This window comes from Trachypithecus francoisi, unplaced genomic scaffold, assembly GCF_009764315.1.
Source record: "Trachypithecus francoisi isolate TF-2019V2 unplaced genomic scaffold, Tfra_2.0 Lachesis_group8, whole genome shotgun sequence".
NCBI classification, from domain to species: Eukaryota; Metazoa; Chordata; class Mammalia; order Primates; family Cercopithecidae; genus Trachypithecus; species Trachypithecus francoisi.
The window spans coordinates 1,198,040-1,225,909 of record NW_022681473.1 but is presented as its reverse complement, the minus strand read 5'-3'; the positions used below and the strand labels follow the sequence as shown (position 1 = coordinate 1,225,909).

The window sequence follows — 27,870 nt, the reverse complement described above, 5'->3', positions numbered from 1 at the left end:
ACTCCCAGGAGCTCCCTGAGGCTGGGTGTGGGGGGATGTGGGATTCACAGCCAGGCATGCCTGGGACAGGGTGGGGATTTCTGCTGGCCTCGGCGGCTGTGGGGGTGACAGGGTCCAGGCAGGGCGGGAGCCTGATGGCTGTGCCTCGTGTGGGGAGCCTCAGGGATGGAGACATGACTCAGTGGGGCTGGGGAAGTCCCGGGCAGAGGCCAGGAGGCTCAGCGTAGCCATGTGGGGAGGGCCAGGTGCTCCGGCCCCTTGCCCTGAAACGCCTATGCCCCCTCCAGAAGGCCCTGTTGCCCCTTGCCGGCCTCAGGCTAGTGGCTCTGCAAGCCCCACAGAGCAGGTCTCTGGTCTGGTCAAGAAGCAGAGACCACAGCGGCCTGGGCTGAGACCCTACCCAGGCAGTGTTCATGCTGGCAGGGCTAGGGCTGCTGGGGTGCAGTAGGCACCCCTGGCCTCCAGCCCCAATGCTCCCCAAGCCCCGGCCGCCTGCCCCTGCAGCGACAGCCCCCACCTCTGCCACCCCAGCTCTTCAGACCCAGCAATACCTACAAATATTTTTTGTTTTCATAAACGTCGTGCAGCTTTAGGACGTGGGGGTGCTCGATAAGCTTCAGGATCGCGATCTCCCGCTCCACCTGCATGGGAGAGACCAGAGTATGTCATGCTCGCACGGCTGGGGCACTCTTCTCTCCCCACAGACGCCACCTTTGGTGCCAGCTGTGGGGGACGCAGGGACGTGGGCTGCTCAGCTGGGGCCCTGGCTAGTGGAGAGGGCAGAGGGCAGGGAGAGCTGCAGTGGAGGGAGCCCAGGCCCCAGGGCTGACAGCAGCCTGTAGGGCTGAGGACTGGGGTCCCGTGGAGCAGGAGGATCCCTCCCCACCCTGCCCAGGAAGGCAGGCAGCCTGGGCCTCGGTGCTGCTCCTCTCTGTGAGCCCAGCCTCAGGAATGGGGCCTGGAGCTGCCGGAAAGGAGGCCTCCCAGGCTCCTAGCCAGTCAGATGGAGGGCCCTTCCAGGCAGGCTGTGCCTGGGCTCCGTCCTTCCTCACGGTGGAGGCCTCACAGGAGTAGGGGCCGGGACAGGCTTCTGTGGGCTCAGGACTAGCATGAGGTGGGGGGCAGGTGACCTGTGTGTGCGGGGCATAGAGTGGGTGTGCAGGCCGTGCTCAGGGCATGTGTCCCCCATCCGCAGGCTCCCAGCTGGTACTGTCCCCAAGTGGGGAGGGCCCCAGGGAGGGACAGAAGTGACCCGAGGGCACCTCAGAACACCCAGTCCTGCTCCGAGGTGAGGGCAGGGCCTCCTCCCTCAGACATGCAAGCCTGGCCAGTGGCACCTGGTGCCCTGCCCAGCACAGAGGAGCTGTCGTGTCAGTGGTGGGGCCAGCCGACGCCACAGCCTGGGGGACCCAGCACTCAGGAGCCAGGGTGGACGAGGCTTTGGGGCTGGGGCCAGTGTTGTGATGGGGTCCCAGCCCTGGCAAGTTGGCCAGCCTGTCCCCAAGCCCTTCCCTCCCAGGCGGGCAACTGTGCCCAGCACTTGCAGGTGACAGGGACACCTGCCCCCACGCCACATCTCCAGGCCCTCCTTCACTCGGGGCTCACAGGCACCTCCCAAATTCAGCAAGAAACTCTCCCCAGCTACACCCTGTACTGGATCTCTCTGCCAGGCGCTGTCCTGGCCCCGTCACTCCCAGGGTCTCTGTTTCTCCTCTAAGGCAGGGTCAGACCCTGCTAGCCCCACCCAAGCAGCCCTCAGCAGCCGTTAACGCCGCTCACACCTCCCCATAGGGTCCCTGGACCTTCCCAGTTTAGTCTGGTTAATTCTTCCATACCCCCAAGCAACTGAGGGGTGCTCAACATGTCAGGGTCCCCAACCGTCAGGAGCTTCCACAAGCCTCTCCTCTCTCGGCTACTCCCACTGGCCCTGGTCCCCGTGTCTTGCCCCACCCACAGCCCTGCACGCAAAGGAGTGAATGCAGGGGAAGGGAGGGCAGGGGGCTCAGCTGGCCCCGGTGCTGGGAGGGTCCCGCACTGCCAGCCCAGGTCCCACTGTGGGCGGGACCGGGAGCAACTGGGAGCCACAGCCTCTGCCTCTACACCCAGGGTCAGGCTTCCCAGCAGCTAGGGCAGCCCCCTCCCTACTGAGAGGTGGGTCAGAGTCCAGGAGTCCTCCACCCAGGGGGCCTGTCCGGACCCCACAGTGACCAGACACCACCGCATGGAGCCGACGAGGAGGAAGGCAGGGCTCCCCTCTACTAAGCTGGGCCGATAGGGGAGAGGTTGCTCTGAGGCAGGGGCCTCCTCTGGATTCTAGCTGGGGACACTGAGGCTCTGCCCGCTGGTACAGCAGGTCAGTGCAGCAACTCAACTGCCCAGCTGCGGCCAGTCCCCTCAGGGGTGCCCACTCTGCTTGGGGGCAGGAGAAATGCAGGGCCGGAGGGGAGAAAGAAGGGCAAAGGCGCCCTGTCAGGGGGCCAGCAGGGGTGCGGCTGCCCAGGAGCCTGCAGGACCCCCCAGCACTCAGCTCCGCAGGTCCCCGCAACGCTGGCTCCCACCCCTGTGCTATTCCCCGCCCCACCCCACGGCCAGCCCCGCCTCCTTCCTCCGGCCCCGCCTCCCTCCCCGGCCCCGCCTCCTTCCTCCGGCCCCGCCTCCCTCCCCGGCCCCGCCTCCTTCCCCGGCCCCGCCCACCTTCATCAGCACAGACTCGCTGAGCTTCTCCCGGTTGACGATCTTGATGGCCACCTTCTGGCAGGTGACACAGTGAACCCCAAGCTTCACCAGGCCTGCAGGAGAGAAGAAGCCTCGCTCAGACCTGCCCGGGGAGCCTGCAGCGAGCACCTGGCTGGACTCTGCAAGTTGGGAGCCTCCTCCCACATCCTGGACAGCAGCAGCCCCACCCACTCCAGGTCGGACTCGGCCCCGCCCCCTGGGTCGCTGTCCGGAACAGCTCAGTGCTGGCCTCCTGCTGCCCCCACAAAGCTGCGTCTTCCCTCCACGCCAGCCCTTTGGGCTTCTCGGGTCTCCGTGGCCCCACTCGCCCTCTCCCCTGTCCCAGAGCACCCAAATCCCCTCCCTCTGGCCTTCAACCACCCTCAGCTGGGAGCCAGGGTACCCTCGAGGCCCCTGCATGGCCCAGGAAGGCCATCGCCCCGCACACCCTGCCCTGAGACCCCCACCTGCAGCCTTCTGCAGATATTCCCCACCCGCAGTCCTCTGCAGAAACCCCCACCCGCACCCCTCCTCTACTGAGGTACTGCTCTGCCCCTGAGCCCCGGCCCTGTGTTCACCCCAGGACACCAGGATGGGCCCCAAGTGGCTCCCTAGGCAGCACTGCCCTGGACTTCCGCGGCCCCGCAGCCCCTTCCTTCCCAGACCTACCTAAAAGGCAGGCAGGGTGCTCTGGGAATGTGCCTCGGCTGGGCGCATGGTCCTGGTCCCCCTCCCCGCCTAGGCCCACCCTCCCTGTCTCCTCTCCCCACTCTTTTCACAGCCAGGTACTTGCCCCTGCCCAGGACAGCCCGGCCACACCCCTGAGCCCCATCTGGCCCGAGCTGTGGTCTTGACACTGGAGATGCCCCGGGTGCCCACAACCCGGGCCCTCTCTCACCATCAAAGGTCCCCTGGTGCACTCACGGGCCCATTCCGTGTTGGGGCATGTTGGAATCATGTGGGGCCCAGGTTATCACAGGGGACCCCATCTCCCAGGTGCGCCCAGACACCCAGAGCCTGCCCAGGTTATCACAGGGGACGCCACCTCCTAGGAGCGCCCAGACACCCAGAGCCTGCCCAGGTTATCTCAGGGGACGCCTAGGAGCGCCCAGACACCCAGAGCCGGCTCAGGTTATCAGAGGGGACGCCACCTCCTAGGAGCACCCAGGCACCCAGAGCCTGGCTGGCATTCCCACTGGGCTTTAGTGGACGCCACCCTTCCGTGCACGTGCTGTGCTCAAATTTCACCCAGACTTGGCCTCACCCTGGTGACCCGCGGGACGTCACCGGTGTTTACTGACCGTGTGGGTCTGCTCTGGGCTCCTTTCCTGCACCTGTTTTCATACTGGTGCACACACATGTGTGCATTTTCTTACCAACTTGCAAGAGCCCTTTGATTTTTATGGGAAATTAATCCTTTATTCGTCTCACGCGTTAAGCATCCACTCCACCTGCCCCATCGGCTTTTAGCTTTACTCAGTTTCATTTGTGTGGCATCACGCTCGGATCTGGGTGAGCCCAGGCCAGGTGGGGAACCCAGGACCTTGCCGGAGACACAGGCTTCCCCAGAGGCAGGGGGAGCTGCAGGCCGGGCGGGGACACAGGCTGGCCACAGAGGGGAGCCCAGTGCCTGGGATGGGGGGCGGCCTCTGCAGGGTGTGCTCAGGGACCGGGAGCTGCCTCTCCCTGGCGGCCTTTGATCCAGCATGAGGCCTGTGATTCGCTTGGCCAGGGGAGCACTCAGGAGGGCCTGGCGCCCTTCACCCATAATCCAGGGCAGCTGGAGGCGCCCACAGCGCAGCCCTCCCCAGACATGAGGCTGGCCTGCACCCCAGGGCAGGGAGCACCTGCAGGAAGGACTCAGCCCCACAGACGGAAAGGAGGAAGAGCTCAATGTCCCCCAAACGGCTGCAAGGCTAAGGCGTGGTCCCTGACAACAGCCTCTGGTCTGAAGGCCATCGAGCTTCTAAAACCCCCCAAGACAAACTCCTGGGAGGATGCAGCCAGAGGCCAGGACAGAGGCTCCCAAGGAAGGGAAGAAATGACCCAGAAGTGCCAGCACAAGGCACCCTCAGGAGCCCCCTCAGGAGTGATCAGGAGACCCCAAAGGATGAAGGGCCCACACCCTGCCCCAGAGCGTCATGAGGGCCGGGGTGAAGTAGGAGGGAGGCTGTGGTCAAAGTCCCCAAGGCCGCCGGGACAGCATTCCCAGGGAGGGTGGCCCTCGTGGTTCTGCATTTTCACAAAAGATGACCCCACACAGGAGGTAAGTCATTAAGTCACAGCCACCAAGGGCACGGGGCAGCCATTAAACAGTGGCGAGACCTGATCAGACTGCAGAAGATGCTCAACACTGAGCACGGCAGGATGCTGTTTACAGAGCAGCAGGGCCCTGGGCGGGGACAGCACATGTGGTCACACGCACAGACACGCACCTGTGTACACCCCTCGGTGTGTGCACACACACCCGGTGCACACTTGTGCACACGCTACACACACCGCTATGCACACACACGTGCACACACCCACATCCAGTGCACATGCCCACATACCGAGTGCATATACCCTGTGCGCACACACCCGTGCACACACGCACACACCCAAGACACGTACACCCATGCACACACACGCCCAGCGCACGCAAGCACCCAGTGCACACACCCCCAGTAACCTGTGTGCACACACCCACGCACACACAGTACACACGCCCATACACACCCAAGCATGTACACACAATTACACACACACCCCATCGTGCACACACATGTACAAACAGGCACACTCCCAGCGTGTGCACACACATCCTTGAATGACAGGAGCCAAAAGGTGTGGAGAGCACAGTCCGACCTCCAGAAAAGGAAAGAAAGTGGGGACTGACAACGGGAGGGAGCCTGACAGCCACCTGGCCCAACTTCCCAGAAGCCGATATTGAAAGGACACTGCTGGGCCCATCACAGATCAGGACAGCCAAGTCTCGGAGCACTGGCCTTGCTCCAGGCACTGCTTTGAGGGGGGCCCCTTCACCCCCATTTCACAGATAAGGAAACAGTGGTTCCATCCCCTGCCAGCGCATGTGGCTCAGAAGGGCTGTGAGGACAGTGGACCATGTGCAACAAGACATTCCTGGCAAGCTCCTCCTTTCCCAGAGGAAGTTCTGGAGGGGATAGAGCCATGGGGGTGAGCCTGCTGCACCCACAGAACCTGCCCACGTCCTTGAGGCTGGGGTCTGGGGGCTGCAGGTGGCAGGCGGCCTCTCGAACAGCAACAGAGTCACAGAGGAGACACAGCCACCGAGAGCCTCCTGCCTGTGCTCAGGAGTCCCACGGTGGCTCAGGTGAAGCCAGCCAGGACGCAGCAGGCCAGGGTGCAGGAGAGCCGTCCCCAGCTGCGTCCTGGAGCTCTGACCACTCCTCCTGCCTGCATCCTCTTTCACTTGCTGCCTCTATGCCTAGAAAGTCCTTTCCCCCTTACTGGACTCTGAAGACTCCTACACACCTCAGAACCCAGCATGGAGGTGGCCCCGAGGTAAAGCTCCCCTGGGCCCCCAGGCAGCAGTGCAGCCCTCTGTGTCCTGGTCCCCCTCAGCTCTGGGGTTCTCTGAGCGGAATGTGTGGGTTATGAGCAGTTTTGCCACTTTCTGGAGGCAGGGAGTGGGGACTGTGCCACAAGAGGCCCTCCTGACTGGGCCGTAGCCTGGAGGGTGGGGGACGGGAGGCTGGAGTGGGGAAGCCCAGGGCCACCCTTCGTTATCCACCCCTGGAACTCGTGGCTTATTTTCCAATTGAGATTCCAGCTCTAATTACTGTCTTTACACAAACAGGCTTGGCCATCGAGCGGGAAGGCGCACAGTGCCACAGATCACTGCCCAGGGCCCTGAGGAGGCGGGCGGCACACAGCAGCGGGGGACAGCAGCTCACGCCAGAACCGTTTCTGTGGGAGCGTGCGCTGGCGGATGCCCAGTCTCCCTGTGCCCCCCACGGGGAAGGCCCGGGCACGTGGAGCCCCAGGGCATCGCAGGGAAGCCACAGGTATGCCATGACGTTGCTGGGTCTCAGGGAGCAGACTGGCGCGTTATCACGGGTGCCCTCGGGTGCTCCTGAGTCAGCCAGGAGAGTCAAAGGGAGCCCCGGGACCACCCTGCACGTGGTCTCTGAGAACAGACCCTGACCCAAGTCCCAGGCTGTCCAAGAAGTGAGGGGCCTTTTCCCACCTGGGCCAGGCGAGGCAGCCGCACAGCCCCTGCCCCTCCACTCAGCTCCCCAGGAGGGCTGGCACTTTCTGGAGGGGCAGTGAGGGCTCAGTTCTGCAGCTCTGCCGGCAGCGCCCTCTGCCCCCAGGAAGCCTGTGGGGCTGTGGGGAGAGGGGATGGGGGGCTGCAGGCCCAGGAGCCAGGAGAGCCTCGGGCTGGACCGGCTGCTCTTTAGTTTGGGTAGGGCCCCTGGGGCGGGTGGCAGTGTTGGCACCGGGGAAGGACCCTCTGCAGTCCCCTCACCGCCCTGGCATGCGCCAGACTAATGTTGCACAGCAGGTATGGGGACAGCCTGGGGTGCTGCCCCCCATCCCCCGCATGCAGACCCAGGGGCTGCCCACCAGGCAGAGGCTCCCGTTTCATGGACTTGCCTCCTGCTGGCCACTCCAGGGCCCTCCCCACCTGCACTTGGCTGAGGGATCCTGAGGTCCCTCCCAGCGACCCTGCCACATCCTGACAGTGTCTGCACCCCTAGGCCCTCTCTGCTCCCCACCACGTGGTTCCTGGTCTGTCCGTTGCCCCCATTCCCATTGCCAGCAATCACCTCCTGGATGGAGGACACCTCACAGGTGGGAGTCACGCAGAGAAGACACGTGGCGCCTTCACCCAGGGCCTCTGTGAGTTCCTGGCACCCCAGGGCCTTCCCTGCACAACCCAGATTTGCTGGGACAGACCCAGGCTTGAGACCAAGCTTGCCAGGACTGGGCACACCCCCGAAGGCTACGTGCGTCCTCCCCAGTGTGTCCTGTCTCCTGCGGAGTCTGAAAGGAATAAAGTGACAGTTCAAGCCTCTGCCTTCCCCTGGGAGGGCCATCTCGGGTATTTACACCTCACAGACCCAAGCCCAGCTGCCAGCAGAGCGCCCCCCCGACACATCCCCAGTGCCCACTGCCCGCCAGGCCTCCATCCAGGCCCTGATGGCCACGTGGTTCTGCCCATCCCACGCAGCTGGGCACCCAGAGCACCCGGGGCCTCACAGGGACTGGTGTGTGCTGGTGTTTGCTTTTCTGAATGGACGCACACAGGCTAGGAGCCAGGAGCTGGCCCACCGTCCGGAGCGCTGGGTTTAGGGGGAAGGCTGGACAGGTGAGGGGTGCTCACCATGGCACCGCATAGGGCAGCAGAGCCTCAGCATCCAAGCCCTGCACCCGGGCAGTCGGGGGCCTGCCTCTCAGCGTCACGTGAGGGGATGCACTGGGGACCTAGCTGTGCCGCATACAAGCCTCATGCACAGAGAAAACAGCTGTTTCCGTAACGACCTAGAGCAGCTGCACTCACTTCCCCGAGGCATAGAGGGAAGAGGCTTGGGGCAGCCAGGAGCCCGCTGGGCGGTGGAGACCTGGTGCTCAAGCCCCTACCCCTTGGGTTCACCAGACAGCTTCCTGACTCAGTTTCTCTCCAGTGTGTGCTCCCACCCGTGCCCTGGCCCTGCTTCAGCCCTACCCAGCCATGGGGCCCCAAGTCCACTCTCCAGAGGCCTGAGGCACCGGCCCCGGGGTGTCCTCCCAACGCCCTCCCCCGCCCCACACCTCCTCCCATCTCCACAGTGCACACCCAGTGCCACGGCCTGGAGGGCCACCTGGGGACACCGTTGGGTGTCTGCTACCCACCCTCACCCAGAAGGGGGTGGGTTCCAAGAGAAAGGACGGGGGCAGCTCATCTACCCAAAGACCAGCAGAGAGGACGCAGGGCAGGAGACAAGCTTTGGGGTGGGGGAGGGTGCGCGCGGGATGGGCTGCTGTCCTTGGTGCTGAACGCGGCCCCTGGCCCAGGCTGCAGGGAGGAAATGTCCTGAGGAGTGGGGTGCCCTGCCCTGCCCCCACCCCACCCAGGCGGCTCCCAGAGACCAGCACAGGCGACAACCTGCCCCATCGCTGTCACCAACCTGCGCCTCTGGGACCGAGTGGGCCTCATCCACAGACCACACGGACACCACAGCTTCCTCCTGGACTCTGGGAAGCTCAGGGGAGCCCAGTGGCCATGTCTTGCAGCAGCACCCTGCAGGGCGTCCAGGTGCTGAGGACCCAAGGCCCCTACACAGCCTGTGGGGCCCCCCAGGAAGTAGCCCTTCCAGTCCAGCCTGCAGACCAGGCAGCCCTGGGTGACGCCTTCACCAGAGCCACCTGCCGAGTGGCTGGGACTGATGACCTGGGGAGCTGAGACTCCAAGTGCTGAGAGCGCCGGGACTGAACGGCCATGCAGCGCAGGACCATGAAGACGTCGGGCTTCCCATCCCAGGCCTCGGGGCAGCGCTCAGGACCAGGGTCCAAGTCCCCACGCCTGGCATGAACAGCCTCGCTGAGTGGGAAACACGTGGCCTCAGCAGCAGGGCCTTGGCACTAATCCCACCGATCCCACGGTCTCTGACAAGGCCCCAGATTCTTTGCCCATGGAGGTACCACACGAGGTACTGTGTGGAGCCCCAGGAAGGGGAAGCATGAAGGCCAGGGGGTCCTGCTCTGCCCCCGCGTCCCGCCGCCCTGCCAGCCGGTCCCAGGGAGCCCACCTGGCAGAGGCCCAGGTCCAGAGCCTCCATCTGTCTGAACAGAGCCCCAGCAGGCTCCACAGGGCCCTGCCTGGCCCCCAGGACTCCCTCTGTCCAAGCAGTTCCAACAGGTCCTGAGCCTGGGCCTCCCAGGCCAGGATGGAGGGTGAAGCGTGGGAGGGACAGCCTATTGGCTGGACGCAGATGGAGGGCGGGGGGGCAGGTGCGTAGCTGCCCCGTCCTGCTGGGGCACAAAGCAGTCCAGGTCCTGGGGAAGGGGTCCTGGACCCTTCTCCTTTAAATGTTGGGTGAGTTCCTGCCACTCGGGCCCACCCCAGTGAACCGGCCCTCACCTACCCCCAACTCCCACACTGGCTACACAGTCCCCACTGTCTGCCTGGAGGGATCATGAGGGCAGGTGGGGGCCACCCCACCAGGACACCTTGTCCCCACCTGGCTCTCCCTGCCCTTCTTCCTCTTGCCCCACACTCAGACCCACCCAGTGCTGGGGCACCCCCACGTGAGGCAGTGGCGGGTGAGGGCCTGGCAGGTGGACAACCAGCAGAGACTCCCCTCCGCCTGGCCGGAAGGACCCGCTGTTACTCAGGGGGATGTTGGGGCTCCCTGGGGCTCACGGAGCAGCTCCGGAGGCCATGGGGACACCAAGGGGTCCACCAGGTCCCACATCACAGCTGGAGGATGTGGAGGTAGAATGGTGGCCTCTAAAAGATCTGTGTCCCAATGCCTGGGGTGCATGAATGTGACCTGACTTGGAAAAACAGCCTCTGCAGAGGTTTCTAAGTTATGGATCTCAACCTAACATGGCTGGGGATCTGGGGTGGACGCTAACCCAACAACCAGCCTTCCTATCAAAGACCGAGGAAAAAGTGGCTGGGGCCACGGTGGGGAGCCACGTGAGGGTGAAGGCAAGATGGTGGGGGGGCACTTCTGCAGGCCCAGGGGGCACCAGGAACGCCCAGCAGGGAAGGCTTGGGGCACCGGGATCGCCCAGCAGGGGAAGGTTTGGGGCACCGGGAACGCCCAGCGGAGGAAGCTTGGGGCACCGGGAACGCCCAGCAGGGAAGGCTTGGGGCACCAGGATCGCCCAGCGGGGAAGTTTGGGGCACCGGGATCGCCCAGCGGGGAAGGTTTGGGCACCGGGATCGCCCAGCGGGGGTTTGGGGCACCAGGATCGCCCAGCGGGGAAGGTTTGGGCACCAGGATTGCCCAGCGGGGAAGGTTTGGGGCACCGGGATCGCCCAGCGGGGAAGGTTTGGGGCATGGCTTCCTTGAGGCCTCGGAAATACCAGCCCACCCCGGACCTTGGACTTCCCGCCTCCAGAATGCGAAAGAACATGTCTGCTGGTCAGTGACTCTGCTGTTCGTGGAGCCCCAGGGAGCTCACGAGTGCCGTCCTCCGCTCACACGACTGTCAGTGGGCAGAGTCCTTCATCAGGAACCTCCTAAGGCATCTCGAATTCCAGGACCGCGGTGGCTGCAGCACGCCCCTGCCCCTCTCACGGTCTCAGAACTTCCCACGCACACTCTCCACGTGCCTGAACCTGGCCAGAGGCCTCGGCTCCTCACTGAAGGTTCTGCACTGAAGCATTATGAGGTCTCGGACCCACCCCCCGTCTCAAGACTCTAAGGACAGGACTTGGGGGAGGGTCCCCAGTTCTGCTGTCTCTGAAGCCTGGACGACCATGACCCCAACGTCTCCACCACGTCCCCCACGAGACACCGTGTCCCCCACGAGGCACCGGGTCCCCCACGAGACACCATGTCCCCCACGAGGCACCATGTCCCCCACGAGGCACCGTGTCCCCCATGAGGCACCATGTCCCCCACGAGGCACTGTGTCCCCCACGAGGTACAGCTCTCGGGGAGGTCCTGGGTGCAGGGGCCCTGGAGGTACCTGGACATCGACCCTCCGGGCTGCTCTCTGGCCAAGCTAAGGCTCCCAAGCTGCACTGCCCTCCCCTCGAGCCTTGCAAAGCTCTGTTCCCTTTCCCAGGAGGGGACACAGACACCTGAGGAGCCCAGAACCCAGGTCTGCGAGACCTTCCAAGCTCCTGACACCACACCACCAGGATGGGACTGGCTGTGGGGCTTCCTGGGCAGGCAGCGGCCCCCAGCTGGGGCCGGCACAAGCTTCATCTCTGTCACCCCCCGGTCCTGGCTTGGGGAGTGGACATGGCACTGGGAGACTCTGAAGGGAGCGTGTCCAGTTCCCCATAGGTAGCCGAGCCTTGGGCAGTCAGACCCGCATGTCTGTGGGGTCTCCAGAGCTTGTCCAGCACCATGGACAGGACTGCCAGAGCGGAGTGTCCTCGGAAGCAGGTCTTCAGCACCTCGGAGGCCCTGTCTGGGCCACACCCTTGTCGAGGTCACCCGGGGGACTGCGGTCAGCCATGCATCCTGGAGGTGTGGGCACCATAGCAACTGCAAACTCAGGAGGTGCACAGGCCCCTCTGCATCGTCCTCACAGCTCCTCACTCGCCAGGGCCCACCACAGAGCCTCCTGCACCCTGAGCCAGCCTCGGCCCTGTAAGTTGCTCCCCTTGTGGCCAGCACACCTCCCCCAGCGATACAGGCACCCCCACCCCTCCCCAGAGCACCCGATGGGTGGCACACGGCAGACAGGGTGGAGGAGAGGCTGGAGGAGGGCAGGCCCCACCTGGGACTCTGTGCACACACAGGGCACCAAACGGCTCAGGTGGGGGCTGGAGGCCGTGAGCTGTGATGAGGCCTGGCCAACCCCTGCCCCCCAATCTGCTTGGCTCACCCCTGATCACCCACCTGCATGCTCCCATCGGGGGCCCACAGCTGGGGCTGGGCTGGGCTCTCACCCGACACACAGTTGGCTCTGACCCTGCCTCAAATACACCTGATGATCCGGCAGAGGCGCCACCCTCCCCCCACCTGGCACCCCAACCTCAGGCTAGACCCCCAGCAGGCCCAGAGACACCCCCAGCCTGCCCACCCCCGCCCCCACCTGCCCCTTCCTCTCCTGGGCCCTGGTCAGGCCACCATGCTCACATCTCAGGCAGAGACCCCGGTGCTGGGCTGGCAGGTTTGCTCCCCAGGCTGGGGGTCCCCCCACCTGCCCCGAGAGGGGCCTCTGAAGTTGCCGCAGACATTGAAGCCTCGTTCCTTCCTGGGACCACAGAGCCCAGGTCCCTGCTCCCTGACCCTTTGCCTCCTCAGTCTGGAGGCATCCAGGCTCTATGCACCCCCACCCCGCACACCCACAGTAACAGCCCTGACACAGGAGCCGGGGCAGGGGGCAGGAAGGAGCCAGGCCCTCAGCACATCCTCAGAACATCAATAGATCCCACAGCCTCCGCTGCCCACCAGCGCCAGTTGTCTCTTGGGAGACAACTGCTCACGTTGGAAGGAACCTCTCTAGTTAAACTCATGCCGCCCTGAAGTATTTCACACGCACTGCAGCCGCTCCTACCTCTTAACCCAGCACCCAAACAAAAGGTGGGATGCAGCTCCCACTGGAAACCAGAGAGTGGAGAAGGAAGCAGCTTCCCAGCCCTAGGCTGTTCCAGGACCCAGGTCCCTTCCAAGCAGAGGCGGTCATCTCTGTAGCCTGAGATGGGCAAGGGTGGGCCGGAACCAGGGCCAGACTGCAGACGTCTGCCTCCCTCCTTGGTGTGACCCCGGGCGTGCCCAGCCTCAGGGGTCTCCTGACACCCCCTCCTGGGAAGTGAAGATTAAATGAGGGCCCCTACACTGTCCCTCCCCTCCAAAGCACAGCCTCGGGCTGTACCAGGAAGAGGCCCAGGGTCGGCCAAGTCAGGAGCCCACAGGCAGCCCAAAGATCTGAACCCTGAAGATCTGAGGATATTGCTGTGAGCGTCCCAAAACCCCTCCCTGCTATGCACCCAAATGAAAGATGCTGGTGGGAGGCCCCAGTCAGGCTCCGGGGTTGAGACCTACTTGCCGGCACCCAGCCAGAGGGCCGAGGGGTCCCTGGGGGGTACAGACGCCCTCTCCATGAAAGGCTCAAGCCAGGCTCTTAAGGTCAGGCGGAAAAGCAGGGAGTTGCACCTGCTGGACGCCACACGGAGGCTGAGCCCCCAGGACTACCAGCCCCACCTAGAGCTGAGGACAGGAGTGACCGGAGGAATCCCCCAGGCAGGCCACGAAGAGGGAGACAGCCAGGGAGGAGGTGTGTCCCCAGGGGACAGCCCAGGCAGTGGAGGAAGAGGCTGGAGCTGGGGACCAAGGGGGTGGAGACAGGACTTGGGGGAGCCACAGGTCCAGGCAGGGCCTGCATGGAGGTGCCCAGGCCGAGGCTGGCGGACCTCACGCTCACCTGTCAAACCTTCCTGAATTAAACAAGAGGAAGCCTGGCCATGACGGGGGAACCTCAAAACATTCCAGAACCTTCTAGAAGCAGGCAGGCAGAGGAGGCGGAGGGTGGGCCTGGGCCTGCCTGTCTCCAGGGGACTTGGGAAACTGAAAATGTCTGTGTCAGCCGGAGTGCAGGGCAGGCCGTGGGCGGGGCTGCAGACACCCCGGAGCACATGCCAAGGGTGTGCACAGGTCGGGGGCAGCCCCAGCCGGCCTCTCCCCTCTCTGGGCCAACAAGAGGGATAGTCAGGGTCACGCCCAGCAGACCCAGCAGAGTAGGGGCTGGCCCTGCAGCAAAATCTGTCTCATCCTGACAAGGCCGCCCCACTCCCTGCCCATTAGGCCATCACACACACACACACACACACACACACACACGTGCACACATGCACACTCGCATGCGTGTACAGACACCAAGCCCCCAGGCAGAGGCCCTGCCTTCCAGAGACTCAGACGAGACAATGTTCCCTCTTAACCAAGAGAGAGGAGGCTCCGCACTCAACCAGGCTTCCTTCGAGACTAATGACCACGTGCCTGGGTGCAGGGGGAGGTGCGGAGCCTGGAGCTGAAGCAGGAGCACTGGCCCTCATTAAATGAATATTTCAAACATTCTTGTTTCTGTTTTTATCGAGATAGAATCTGACTCTGTCGCCCAGGCTGGAGTGCCGTGGCGCAATCTCAGCTCACTGCAACCTCCGCCTTCCGGGTTCAAGTGATTCTCCTGCCTCAGCCTCCTGAGCAGCTGGGATTACAGGCATGTGCCACCACCACACCCAGCTAATTTTTGTATTTTTAGTAGAGATGGGGTTTCACCATGTTGGCCAGGATGGTCTCAAACTCATGACCTCAAGTGATCCACCCACTTTGGCCTCCCAAAGTGCTGGGAAAACAGGCATGAGCCACCGCGTCTGGCCAAAACAAGTATTTCAAAAATTCTGTTGATTGCACCAATGTGCTAGGATTTACTGAGTGATTGCATCTATAAACAAGGTCTACAAAAACGACTAAGAAACATTAAAATGCTCTAAGACTTGAAAAATAATAACTGCTAGAATAAGAAACTATTTAAACAAGGACTGAAAAAATGAGAAAATACCCTGCAGAGCAGAACAAGGTAACAGAAAGACGCAGAGAGGCCACCAACCCAACAGCTCAGTGCTCGGAGCTGCCTGAGCAGCCAGCGGCTGGAAAACACCACCCAAGGGGGAATCACGTCCCAGGGCCCACAAACACAGCTGAGCAAAGGCCTCCCAGTGCCCAGACTCACACCTGACACGCACCTGCAGAGCCCACAAACACAGCTGAGCAAAGGCCTCCCAGTGCCCAGACTCACACCTGACACGCACCTGCAGAGCCCACAAACACAGCTGAGCAAAGGCCTCCCAGTGCCCAGACTCACACCTGACACGCACCTGCAGAGCCCACAAACACAGCTGAGCAAAGGCCTCCCAGTGCCCAGACTCACACCTGACACGCACCTGCAGAGCCCACAAACACAGCTGAGCAAAGGCCTCCCGGTGCCCAGACTCACACCTGACATGCACCTGTAACCAGGAGCTCCCAGACACTTGCTGCTTTCAATCAATCAACTGATCAATCCGTCAATCAATCAGGTATTCACTGAGCTTCTATTAGTGACAGGCACTTACGGCACTACAGAAAAAAAAAAAAAAAACAACTTCCCCACCCAGGGGTTCAGGCCTTTTGATATGTGTTACAGCTGAACAGAAATTTGCTGGCAGGCCCCCAGCCTCAGCCCAGCTGAAGTCCTGTTTGGATCTGGCTGAGCAACCCCCACAAGCCCAACACAGGCAGGGAGACCCTCCGGGATGACGGCTCCTACTTCAGTATGAACTGCTGCTCTAAATAAACAACACGCAGCATCCAACAAAATGTTACAGCGTATGCAAAGAAGTGGGGAAATGGGACCCTTCTCAAGAGAAGAAACAGCCAACAGAAGCAGGACACAGGTGACCCAAATGTTAGAATTTTCCGAAAAGGGTAAGGTAATACCACACATATGAACAGTGACCTCGATGACCAGCCAGCAGAAACTATCCCGACAAGCCCCAGAGCAAAAGAGGGAGGTGGAGACCTCACAGCATGTCAGGCGCCTGCAGGGCCCCCTTACACTTGTTCCTGGAGTCCCTCAAAACAGGAGAGAGCAAATAGGGAAGAGGACACATTTTATTTTTATTTTTTTCTGAAATGGAGTCTTGTTTTATCCCCCAGACTGGAGTGCAGTGGCACAATACTGGCTCCCGCAACTTCCGTCTTCCAGGTTCAAGCGATTCTCCTACTTCAGCCTCCTGAGTAGCTGGGGTTACAGGTGCCGACCACCACGCCTGGCTAATTTTGGTATTTTTAGTAGACATGGGGTTTCACCATGTTGGCCAGGCTGGTCTCAAACTCCTGACTCATGATCCACCCTCCCTGACCTCCCGAAAGTGTTGGGATTACAGGCATGAGCCACCACACTCAGCTGAAGAGGGCACACTTAAAGAAAAATGAAACAATTTCCCCCAATGTACTAAATACATCAGTCTGTGTATCCATGGGGGTCACTGAACCTCAAGCAGGACAGATACCTGGAGGAACACACCAAGGTGGGTCACTGCGAAACTCACAAAACCGAAGGATAAAGAGAAAACCTCAAAATCAGCCAGAGACGAGCATCGCACCCAGGGCCTTGGTGGCGGCTGCCTCTCACCAGCAGAGGACCACAGTGTAGCACCTGCTAAGCACTTGAAGGAACCCAGAATTCTACATCCAGCAAAAGTATCCTCCAAAACCGAGGCTAAATACCACCATCGGCAGTTGATGGAAAGCTGGGGGAACGCGTTGGACACGACGTGTGGGAAGCCCTTCAGCCCGAGGGAGCTGAGCCCGGGCCACAGCCTCAGGCAGGGGTGACGGGCACCGGGAAGGGAGCCCACGAGCCTAAAAACCTGTTCTTACAAGAGCATCTCTAGAAGACTGACTCTGCCAAACGGTGGATGGCATTGTGGACGTGCCACCCAGGAAACAGAACACTCAACGCTGTGGTCACTTCCTCACGGGCATCACACTCTGTGCTCTTGAGACCCCCTGGCCTCAGGACCCTCCAGACTCTTAATAGTTACTGACAAAATCAAAGTGCTTTGGTTTGTGTGTTTTTATCTGCCAACATTACTGTACTTGAAATTAAAACAGAAATTTTATAAACACATCCCTCCCCCTCCCCTTGCCCTAGATTGGGTGGTCCCAGGCCCTGGCCATTGCAGAGGTCCCCGTGAGCCAGGTGAGCCCTGGGGTTGCCAGGAGCAATAATGAACTTGGTTTAGTTTGCCTGGTTCCAGTTCCCACTGGCATTGGACCTTGAAACTCTCAACTTTTCCCAGTCTGAAAAACCTGCATCACAGAACAGAACTGCCAGGGGCACTCACCTGCCCAAAGCTAGGAGCTCCAGCCTTTATCACAGCTGCCCTCCCAGGGAACAGTGGCCGAGGAGGCCATGGTGGAACCCGTGCAACAGAAGGGGCAGCCACTCCAAGTCCTCTGCCGGGACCACCCTGTGGGCAGCGAGCAGGTAACGGGCTCCTCCAAGCCAACTCATTCTACGAAGTCAAGTGAGGGACCCGAGTGGCGAGGCATACCCCAGGCAGGCAGGGGTGCCAGCCATCCAGTGGGAACCAGGGCTGCCTTCTCTGTGGGGCCTTAGAAAACCCAAATGAGAGCCGGGCGCAGTGGCTCCCGCCTGTAATCCCAGCACTTTGGGAGGCCAAGGTGGGCGGATCACAAGGTCAGGAGATCAAGACCATCCTGGCTAACATGGTGAAACCCCGTCTATGCTAAAACTACAAAAAATTAGCCAGGTGTGGTGGCGGCGCCTGTAGTCCCAGCTACTCGGGTGGCTGAGGCAAGAGGATGGCATGAACCCGGGAGGTGGAGGTTGCAGTGAGCTGAGATCGCACCACTGCACTCCAGCCTGGGTGACAGAGTGAGACTCCGTCTCAAAAAAAAAAAAAAAGGAGGCCGACTAAAACTAGGTCCAATGAGAAAGTCTGGCAGCTCCTCAAAGTTAAACACAAGCCAGGTGCAGTGGCTCAAGCCTGTAATCTTAGCACGTTGGGAAGCTGGTGGGAGGACTGCTTGAGCCCAGGAGGCCAAGGCTGCAATGAGCCAGAATCGAATTGCTGCACTCCAGCCCAGGCAACAGAGTGAGACCCTGTCTCAAAAAAATAAATGAACTAATTTTTTAAAAAAGGTAAAGACAGAATTACCACTCCCAGGTCTAGGCTCCCAGGAACTGAGCTCAGGAACCTGAGCGGGTACTCACACACAGGTCCACAGCGCACCACTCCTGAGAGCCACGAGGTGGAGGCAGCCACGCATCCACGGCAGATGACGGGCGAACAATGTGGTCTGGCCAACACAGGGAAGCACATTCAGCCTCAAAAGGAAGAAAACCACAATGGGGATGACAGCAGATATGGCCCTGAGGACGTTCTGCTGTGTGAAGGAAGCCAGACACAGACAGACGCACGGCCTGGGACCCACGTCTGTGACGTGTCCAGAAACGGAAGGCAGGCCATGCTCCCACAGATGGAGGAGGGGCAAGAGGACACAATGGTGCAGGGTCCCGCCGGGTGGAATGTTCTGGAACTAGACAATGGTGGCCACGCAGCACGGTGAATGCATGGTCCCTGAATTGTACACTTCCATATGGTTAATTTTATATTATGCGAAGTTCATTTTAATTTTAAAAATTCAGTCTACTTTTTATCACCCTACACTAAACAATGTCAGTGATAAAATATCTGCCATTTCCAAAACACAAATCTTCCTTGGCCTAAGTTCCAAAGAATTGCTGCCTTTGAAGCTGGACCTTAGCCCGCTCTGAGGTTCCTCAGCGTCTAATGAGCACTGCTTTCCACATACAAGTTCATCCTGGGATCCCAGAGATGCGAACTCTCTGCAGAGGGAAGTTCCCAGCACCCTGAGATCCCCGGAGCGCACTGTGGGGCAGTGGCGTCCCCAGCCTCCAACTGCCACGGGGCACGGAGACAGCTGTCCAGGCGGAGAAGCAGCCTGGTCACTCCCAGGCCGTCCTCCTCCTGCCCGGCCTCTGGAGATTCCATTTGCATGTAGAATTTTAAACAATGGAACAATGGCAACTTAGGGGTGTGGTATTTTTGACTAACACAAATCTTAGTTCATACAGGAAAATTTGAATCTCTTTATATTTGAAGCTAAACGCTGCCTTTTAAATTAACAAACAATTGTTTTTAAACTAAGAACAGATGGAGGAAAAAACGCAGTTATTTATCCCTGGGATCACATGACTATTTCCAAGCCTGGCTACAGTAAAGCGTGTGAGGAAGCGGCCGCGCTGCGTGTCCAGTGTGGGAGGCAGCCTGTTCTCCTCGGGGCGGAAGGCAAGGCTGGGCGCTGTGGCTGCCCACCACTGCGTAGCAGCAGCCGCCCACCTGTCCTCGCCTGAGCTTCAGCCCCTCAGGCTGCTCCTTGGCTCTGGGGCCACTGATGCCCCCAGAGACGGCAGGAGGGGCTGATGGAGTGGGGGTGCCAGGCCCCACCACCCCGGGCTCAGTTCAGGCCCCTCCTCTTGGTTTCCCCATTCTGCCCAGGCCCCGCTACGGACCTGTGTGGTCAGGGTCACTGGGTGGTGGGCAGTGCAGGGAGCCCAGGCCACGTGGCTCAGCTCCAGGCACACAGACACCCATGCCCACTTCCTTCCTGGCTTGCAGAAGTCCTGCTGGGGAGCTGGGTGCCAAGGCCCATGTAGGCTGTGGGGCTCCCAGGGCAGAAGGCCAGGGCACAGCCTGGGCAGAGGGCCCCCTCCTCCCACAGATACCACTGCCAGGGCCCTCGGGGCTGGACAGAGACAGCTCAGGCCCTGCAGAAGCCCCTGGCCTCCGAGAGGGATGGGTCTCCTGCCATGCTCCTGGGGCCCTGCCTCTGTGAGTCTCCTAGTGGCCCCTGCAAGGGGCTGCAGGGTGGGAGAAGTGGGCCAGAGGCAGGGTCCCCCGGGCTGACCCCAGTGGACAGTGGAGTCAGGGCACACCACCCCGAGGGGCTGTTCTGAGGGGCATCCCCAGGGGCCATGTGGGAGGCAGAAGCCCCCAGGGGAGCTCACAGCAGCTAGACTTCTGGCTGGCTCCAACCAGAGATCCTGGCTTAGGTCTGAGCTGGAGCCATGAGATGGGGAGAGACCCACCCCAGCCCCCGCCCAGCCCCATCCGCCCCAGGAATGGGGGTTCCGAACATGGGCTCCTAACACGGGAAGAAGGTAGCCTGGGGTGCTGGGGGCAGCACCTGCAGTGAACCCCACCCGTCCACTCCTCAGGCCTGTAGCAGTCAGGGAGGGTATGCATGGTGGGGGGCCATAGGCGGTCCTGCCCCCTGGCAGTGACTGCCAAGACTGTGCCCTGGGCCAGAGATCAGCTGCGCCTGGGATTCGGGGTTGCTGTGCGTGGCCGGGGCAGAGACCTGATGGGCCTGGGACGCGGGGTTGCTGTGTGTGGCCAGGGCAGAGGCCCAACAGGCCTGAGACGCGGAGTTGCTCTGGGTGGCCAGGGCGCCGCTGCCCACTCCCAGCAGGCAGGAGGATCCCATCTGGGCTGGGGCTGCCATATCTGACCCCCCAGCCACCGTCCCTGGCTCAGGAAAGGTTTTCTCATAAACACCCCAGCTCCGCTGGGCCCCCCCCCACACTGAACCCCTCGCCCCAGCCCGACCCCGTCCCGCATTTTCGCATTTTCCAAGGGCACCTGCTCCCTTGGCCCTGCCGACCAAAGAGCTCAGACTCCTCCCACCACACTGCTGCTAAGGCCGGTGACCGAGGATACATTCCCCACAGGACAGCGCAGCACAGGGGCTGAGCTCTTTTGGGGAGGGCGAGACGAGGGCCCGGATGCCAAGTCAGGCTGATGGACAAAAGCCTCCACACACGCGGGCAGGCCGCACAGCTGGCCCTCCCGGCAGGTGCAGCCCAGCAGGTGCTGGCGAGGTGCCCCGTCCCTGTTGCGGGGGCTGCATCCCTCACGTGTGAGCACACTCCACCTTGAGCACGCGTGTGAGTGCACAGGGGCCCTGGCCAGTCAGGGAGCACGGCACACACCTGCTGGGCTGGGCTGTGGGCAGAGCCAGGTCTGGCCTTGTGGTGGTGCGGCTGGAGCAGCTGTGGGCCCGGAGTGTGGCCAGCTGGCACTCTGTGATGGGCAGCCCCTCCCCTTGCCCACCGCTTGGCCAGACCTGGGCTCTCTTGGGGAGCAGAGGGAGGAAGGGTGGGGTGCAGGGCCAGCGGGGATGTGCCCATCGGCTGGGGTGGCCCTCAGGGCTCACAGGGTGAGGCTGGTGCCCTGCCAGGCTCCCTCCCCAAACTAGGGCCAGATGGGGCAGAACTGGGCCCCCTGCTCCAGCCCCTTTCCTGCTGCTGTGGCCCAGGAGCAAGGCTGTGAGGAAGGAAGCTCAGAGGACATCCAGAGCCCACTCTCCCCTCAGCAAGACTGGCTCAGTGGCCGGGGAGGAGGAACCCAGCCAGCCTGAGGCTGCAGCCCCCACCTCAGGCCCCTGAAGATCCCCAGCTGGTCTCCAAACCTGGGCTGCCTCCTCCAAAGCCCGCCCCCTCCTCCTTCCTGCCAAATCTCCATCTGTTGCCATGGTGACGGGAGCAGAAAAGGCAGACGCACGGCTGCTCTCCCCGCCCCTGCTCCTGCCCCCCTCAGCGGGGCCCTGGGCGGGAGCCCCCACCCCAGCCAGCAAGGGCCCTGGCCTCTGAGACCAGGGAACACCCACCTTCTGCACAAAAGGGCCGTCACAGGCCCTCCTACCATGCGGCTGCCAAACCTCCTCCTCAGCCCAGGGTGGTCTGGGGGGTCCTGCTGTGCCGGTGGTGGGGGGGGCACCTGTGGGCTTCTCAGCCAGAAGGGGGGTCCCCCAGTCCCCGAGAATGGAGGACCAGCCTCCCCCATGTCCCCACCCTAGGCAGGTGGGGGCTTCTGAGGGCAGGTGTCAGGCTGTGCTGGCTCAGGGCCACGGGTGTACCTGGGTGGGTGACCAGCCCTCAGGGACACAGTGTGTGCCTGGCACTCACAGTCCCCAAATCTACTCCCGGGGACCAGAGAGCCTGACGAGGACAAAAGGGGCGTCTTGTGCTTGGCAGTGGGGCCTTCAAAGCACCAAGGTCTGCAGGCCCAGCACCCACCGCACACAGCAGCATGACTGCACTGGGCACAGACTCTGGGCCGTCACCGCTCTGTGAGGCCAACGTCACAAACCCCCGAACCCCGACTCTGTGCCCGTCACCGCTCTGCGAGGATGACGCCATGAGCGGCCCATCTGCACGCAGGGCTCTTCCTCTGCTTTTGGAGCCGCTGGTGGGCTCAGAAAACCTGTGTCTCCGGCAGGCTCCCCATCTCGGCTGTTCCCAAAGCTCTGTGGAGGCGTGACTGACACACAACAGCCAGGACACATTTAAAGCACACGTGTGTGAAACCACGACCTGGGGGCCAACACACCTGACACCCCCAAAGCGTCCTCGTGCCCTTCAGGCACCCCCCACCCACCACAGCAGCGGCTCTGTCTCTGGACGGCACATTCTCTACAACACCCACAAATAGAACCACACAGCACAGACACCAACTTCCGCAGACGCCACGCAGCCTCCAAGGAGACACCGAAGTGACTCAAAACCCCCAGCACGCCCTGAGTAGTGCAGCCCCAGCGAACTGGGGGGAACGGCCCTCCTCATGGAAAGTGCTCTGACCAGTTCATAACAAAACCACCAACACCCCAACTGTTTTAAATGAGCCAAGGACAGGTAATTCTCTAAGGAAACACAATTCTCAAAAGAAAAGAAACACAGATGACTAACACCTGTGCAAAGGAGCTCCGCTCCCACGGCCCAAGCAGCACAACTGAGCACAGGGAGATGAGGCGGCCTTGGGAGCATGAGGAGGCCAGCTGCCCGTCTGCAGCCCCAGCCTCTCCCCGACTCCCCCAGCTCCAGGCAGCAAGGGGTGAAGGGAATGGCTGGGGCAGGGCAGAGAACCCGAGTGGGAACTGCAGGCCCTTAGGAAAGCCAGGCCCATGCCTCTGGGGTCAGACGGCACACACAGATGTGTGTACACACACTCTTGCACAGGCAAACACACAAACCCGCACAGCCAAATGTGCACACATATCCCTGCACAGGCAGACACACATACATCCCTGCATAGGCAGACACAGGCAGACACAGGCAGACACATACACACACCCCCACACAGCCAAATGTGCACACATATCCCTGCACAGGCAGACACACATACATCCCTGCATAGGCAGACACAGGCAGACACAGGCAGACACATACACACACCCCCACACAGCCAAATGTGCACACATATCCCTGTACAGGCAGACACGCATACATCCCTGCATAGGCAGACACAGGCAGACACATACGCATACCCCTGCACAGGCAGACACACATCATGCCCACACAGGCAGACATACACACCCCTGTACAGGCAAATGTGCATACACAGCCCTGCATAGGCATACAAACACCTATACAGACACATACACACACACATACCCCTGCACAGGCAGACACACATACATCTCCATACAGGTGGACAGACAACCCTGTATAGGCAGATATGCACACATACCCCAGCACAGGAAAACACACACACACCCCTGCACAGGCAGACGTGCACACACACACCCCTCCATAGGCAGATGTGCACACACACACACCTGCACAGGCAGACACACACACACCTGCACAAGCAGATGTGCACACATACCACTGCACACACAGATGTGCACACACACACCCCACCCGACTCTCTCAGATCTAGTAGGGACCAGCGGGAAGGGTTCTGATGTGAACCCTGACCTGTGCCATCAGGTTGAGGGTCTGTGGTGAATTCCGCTTGTCAGGATGGCAGCCACAGGGGTGTCCTTGAGGGTCCAGGCCCTGGACCTGACAAGGAGTGGCCGCAGCACTCAAGTGTCTTCTGGGAAGACAGGGGGGACTTGGCACATGCTTTGGCCTCAGGATACCCCCAGCCTGGTGGCCACTGTGTGAAGACCCCCACCCCACACAGCCTCCTCCCCGGTTCTCCCATGACTGTTGCCCTGGGGCTGGACGCTGGACTCCTAAGGTGGATGGTGACATGGGACCCTGGACTCCACCCTCCCCAAAGCCAGGGGTTACGAAAGGGATCAGCAGGAGCTAGATGGATCCCTGGGGCATGAGCGTGGGGCTGCAGGGGGCTGCTGGACACAGGGAGGGGAACCGGCCAGGTGGCCAAGAGAAAGCCCTAGCAGTGGAACTGTGGGCTCTGGGAAGCGGTGGAGGGAGGCTGGGGCCCAAGGCCAGGCCCGCCCTGTGCTCCCCACGCCATGAGCCTCACCGTTCGCCCCAGGGAGGCCAGAGGATGGGCTGCGGATGGCATGGGGCTCAGAAGTGGATTCTGGAGTGGAAGGACCCGGGACCAGGAACCCCTCCACCAGGAGGTGATGGAGGAGGCGCCTGGGCAGCTCCCGCCCCCTCTAGCTGCAGGGCAGGTGGGCTCAACTCCAGGGTGGGCAGGAGACCCAGGCGGCCTTCCCTGGAGGGCACAGGTGCCCTGAGGCTGTGGATCTGAGGGCACACTGGGCAAATGGAGCAGCAAACAACCCCTCCCTGCCAGGCCTGCCCGCACTCCGGGAAAACCCTCCTGGAGGCTGCACCTGCCTGGAGGCGGCGGGACCCAGTCCCAGCGGAGCCCAGATGATCACGTTAGACTACTATTAACCGGTTTTCACAAGTCAATATTGTGAGATTAGCCCGATGAAACATTTTGACTGAATCCTGTAACTATTTGGTGATTCAGTCTCTGAAGCTAGTGTCCTAGTTTAGGGGCTGTGTGGAGGCCCCTAGAGGGTCTAGAACCCCCCAGAGCTGCTAGAACCCCCGCACAGCTAGGGCCTGAGGCACCCCATGAAGGAGGTGGTGTCCTGGGGGTCAGCAATTTCCTTGAAGGTCATGCAGGGCAGACAGCACGAACAAGGGCCTCGGAGAGGGGGTCCGTGAAGGGAAGATGAGCGTGATGCTGTGGCCAAGGGTCCGACGTGAGAAGCCCCCCAAGTGGACTCTGTGGGGCTGGGAACACACTTCCTGTGTGGACACCATGGCATAGCCAGAGGGGCACAGGGGCCAGCAAGGCCCTCTGTAGCAGACACCGCAGAGGTGGCCGGCGGGAGCCAGTCAGAGCTAGTGACCCACGCCAGCCTCAGAGAGGGCTGGGATGGGAAAGCGACAGCAGATGTCGGGGGCCCACGCAGATGCCGCAGCCACCACAGCAGCCTCCTCTAGGGCCTGCAGCTCCCTCCGCTCCGCACCTGCCAGGCCCCACCCTCGGCAGCCCAGGGGATGGCTACCAAAGTGCCATGGTGACGTTGGGGCCCCCTTCCCTGCAAAACCCCAGGAGCCTCTGCCTGTCATCCCAGGTGCAGGCAGATAAGGATGCACAGACCTGTACACACAGACGCACGCGCACACACGTTTGCACACACAGGCAGGCACACACGCACATACCTGCACATGTCAACACGCCACACACAGACGCGCGCACACACGTTTGCACACACAGGCAGGCACACACGCACATACCTGCACATGTCAACGCGCCACACACAGACGCGTGCACACACACACACAGACGCACACACACACTAATAGGTATACAGGCGCACACACATGCATGCACCTCAGCACCCTCGTGGAGGGAGCAGATAACTGGGCTCCTCTCTTCCAAGCTGCAGGCTGACACCCTGCCAGCCCCTCCCCAGGCCCTACGATGGCCCAGTGACAGGCCCACCCCCACACCCTCCAGCAGCACAGCCGACAGGGGTCTGAGTGCTGGGCACAGCTGTCCTGGCTTCTGCAGGCCTCCTCATGCCAGCTCTGTGTGACCCATCCTGAGCCTGGGGCTCGCTGGTATCCTCTGCAGGGGTTCGGGGCCCTGGCCCTCCCGTGTTGCAAACACCAGCTCTGCTCGCCCCCCATGCAAGTGGCTGAGCCCTCTGGGGTCCTAAGTGGCAGGGATAGCCCAGGTGTGGCTCAGTTTATCTTTTTTTTTTTTTTTTTTTTGAGACAGAGTCTAGCTCTATCACCCAGGCTGGAGTGCAGTGGTGCAATCTCAGTTCACTGCAAGCTCCGCCTCCCGGGTTCATGCCATTCTCCCACCTCAGCCTCCCCAGTAGCTGGGACTACAGGTGCCCACCACCATGCCCGGCTAATTTTGTTTGTTTGTATTTTTAGTAGAGATGGGGTTTCACCGTGTTAGCCAGGATGGTCTCGATCTCCTGACCTCGTGATCTGCTCGCCTCAGCCTCCCAAAGTGCTGGGATTACAGGCATGAGTCACCGCACTTGGTTGCCAAGCTGGTCTTGAACTCCTGACCTTGTGATCCACCCGCTCCAGGCTCCCAAAGTGCTGGGATTCCAGGTGTGAGCCACCATGCTGGGCCCAGTTTATCTTCTAAGTGGCCTCTAGCGGCCAGGCAGGGAGGGGAAGGCCGGGCAGGAGGAGGGGAAGACCGGGCAGGGAGGGGAAGGCAAGCCTGGGAGAAGAGCAGGCAGGAGGAGCCGCTGGCCAAGGGACACCCTGACCTTGGCAGGGGTGCAGGCAACAAAGAGGGTGAGGAGCTGGGGCAGAGTCGGGAGGGTCCTGTCTCCATATCTTGGGTGGGTTTAGGAGCTTGTGGGGCCTTGAGGGGATCTGGGAAGGCTGGGGATGGAATGGCACAGGTGTGGACCAGGGTCTGATGTGGACAGGAGGGGCGCCTGGGGCTGGGCCAGTCACTCTGCAAGGGGTGCGGGGCCTGCGGGGCCAAGGAGCAGGGGCTGGATGGGGTCACTGCCACACAGGCAGGCAGGAAGGACTGGGAGCAGGAGATGCAGGTCGCTGGCTGGGGCCACACCAGGAAAGGGCGGACCTCCCCACCTCGGCACAGAGCACAGTCTTCAGGCTGCCCTGAGCTCAACAGCTCCACACCCCATCTTCCTGGCTCAACCCTGGGTCCTCACAGCTGGGGAGCAAAGGTCAACGGCCAAGCCTGTGCCCTTGTGGGGAGCTGGTGCTGCTGGTCAGTCCCCCATCCCAGACCCCTGAGCAGGACAGGGCATGTTTTCCTAGAAGAAGAGGCCGGGGCTGGCAGGTCGCTGCCTGTAACTGTGGGGTACTGGCTGCAGGCAAGCCCTAGGATCGCAACTACTCAACCCTCACACGGTGGGACTGCCACCGGCTCCGCCAGCCATCCTGAGCTTCACGAGCCACGGGGGAAAGCTGGGCAAGGCTGGCACCTGCACACACAGGTGGGCATGCACACACACAACTGCACATGCAGACACGCCACACACACACACACACCTTCCAACCCAGCTGGCACGCAGGGCTTCAGGAGCATCATCAGCTCCTGTGCCAAGTGGGGAGGGGTGGAGGGTCCTGAACAGAGGGCTGGGAGGGCAGTGTCCATATTTCCTGCCCTACAGGCTGGCCCAGGGCTGTGGACAAGGCAGCCTGGCCCGGGCCGCTCCCAAGCCCCCTCCCAGGGCGACTGACCTCCCTGGGGAGGGGCTGGAGGCTGCTCAGGCCCCTCAGAGAGACCCCTGATGACCCCCTAGACCACCAGAGACGAAGGCCCACACCCCTCGGAGAGCCCCCCCCACCCCCTAGACCACCAGAGACGGAGGCCCACACCCCTCGGAGAGCCCCCCCCACCCCCTAGACCACCAGAGACGGAGGCCCACACCCCTCGGAGAGCCCCCCCCACTCCCTGGACCACCAGAGACGGAGGCCCACACCCCTCGGAGAGCCCCCCCCACCCCCTGGACCACCAGAGACGGAGGCCCACACCCCTCGGAGAGCCCCCCCCACCCCCTAGACCACCAGAGACGGAGGCCCACACCCCTCGGAGAGCCCCCCCCACCCCCTAGACCACCAGAGACGGAGGCCTGATGCCCGCCTGCTGCCACACCTTCAGGGGCCTTGTGCCAGGACACGGGGGCAGCGAGAGCT

At 61.8% G+C, this 27,870-nt stretch overlaps 1 protein-coding gene across 13 annotated transcripts in view; it reads right to left on the bottom strand.

The window, feature by feature from the left end:
• The window catches only part of BRSK2 (BR serine/threonine kinase 2), a 64,888-nt gene that overhangs the window by 23,487 nt on the left and 13,531 nt on the right, over window positions 1-27,870 (bottom strand). For 12 of the 13 annotated variants that reach the window (XR_004435831.1, XR_004435829.1, XR_004435830.1 and 9 more), the window contains exons 2-3: window positions 2,695-2,789; window positions 556-641 (exon numbers count right to left, since the gene is read on the bottom strand). Coding sequence is in view for 10 of the 13 variants with exons in the window: in XM_033205531.1 (XP_033061422.1) it covers window positions 556-641; window positions 2,695-2,789 (181 nt within the window). In the remaining 3 variants the exon portion in view is untranslated. Of the gene's footprint in view, window positions 1-551; window positions 642-2,694; window positions 2,790-27,870 lie in introns of those variants that run through there. The other variant, XM_033205529.1, reaches the window with a different exon arrangement.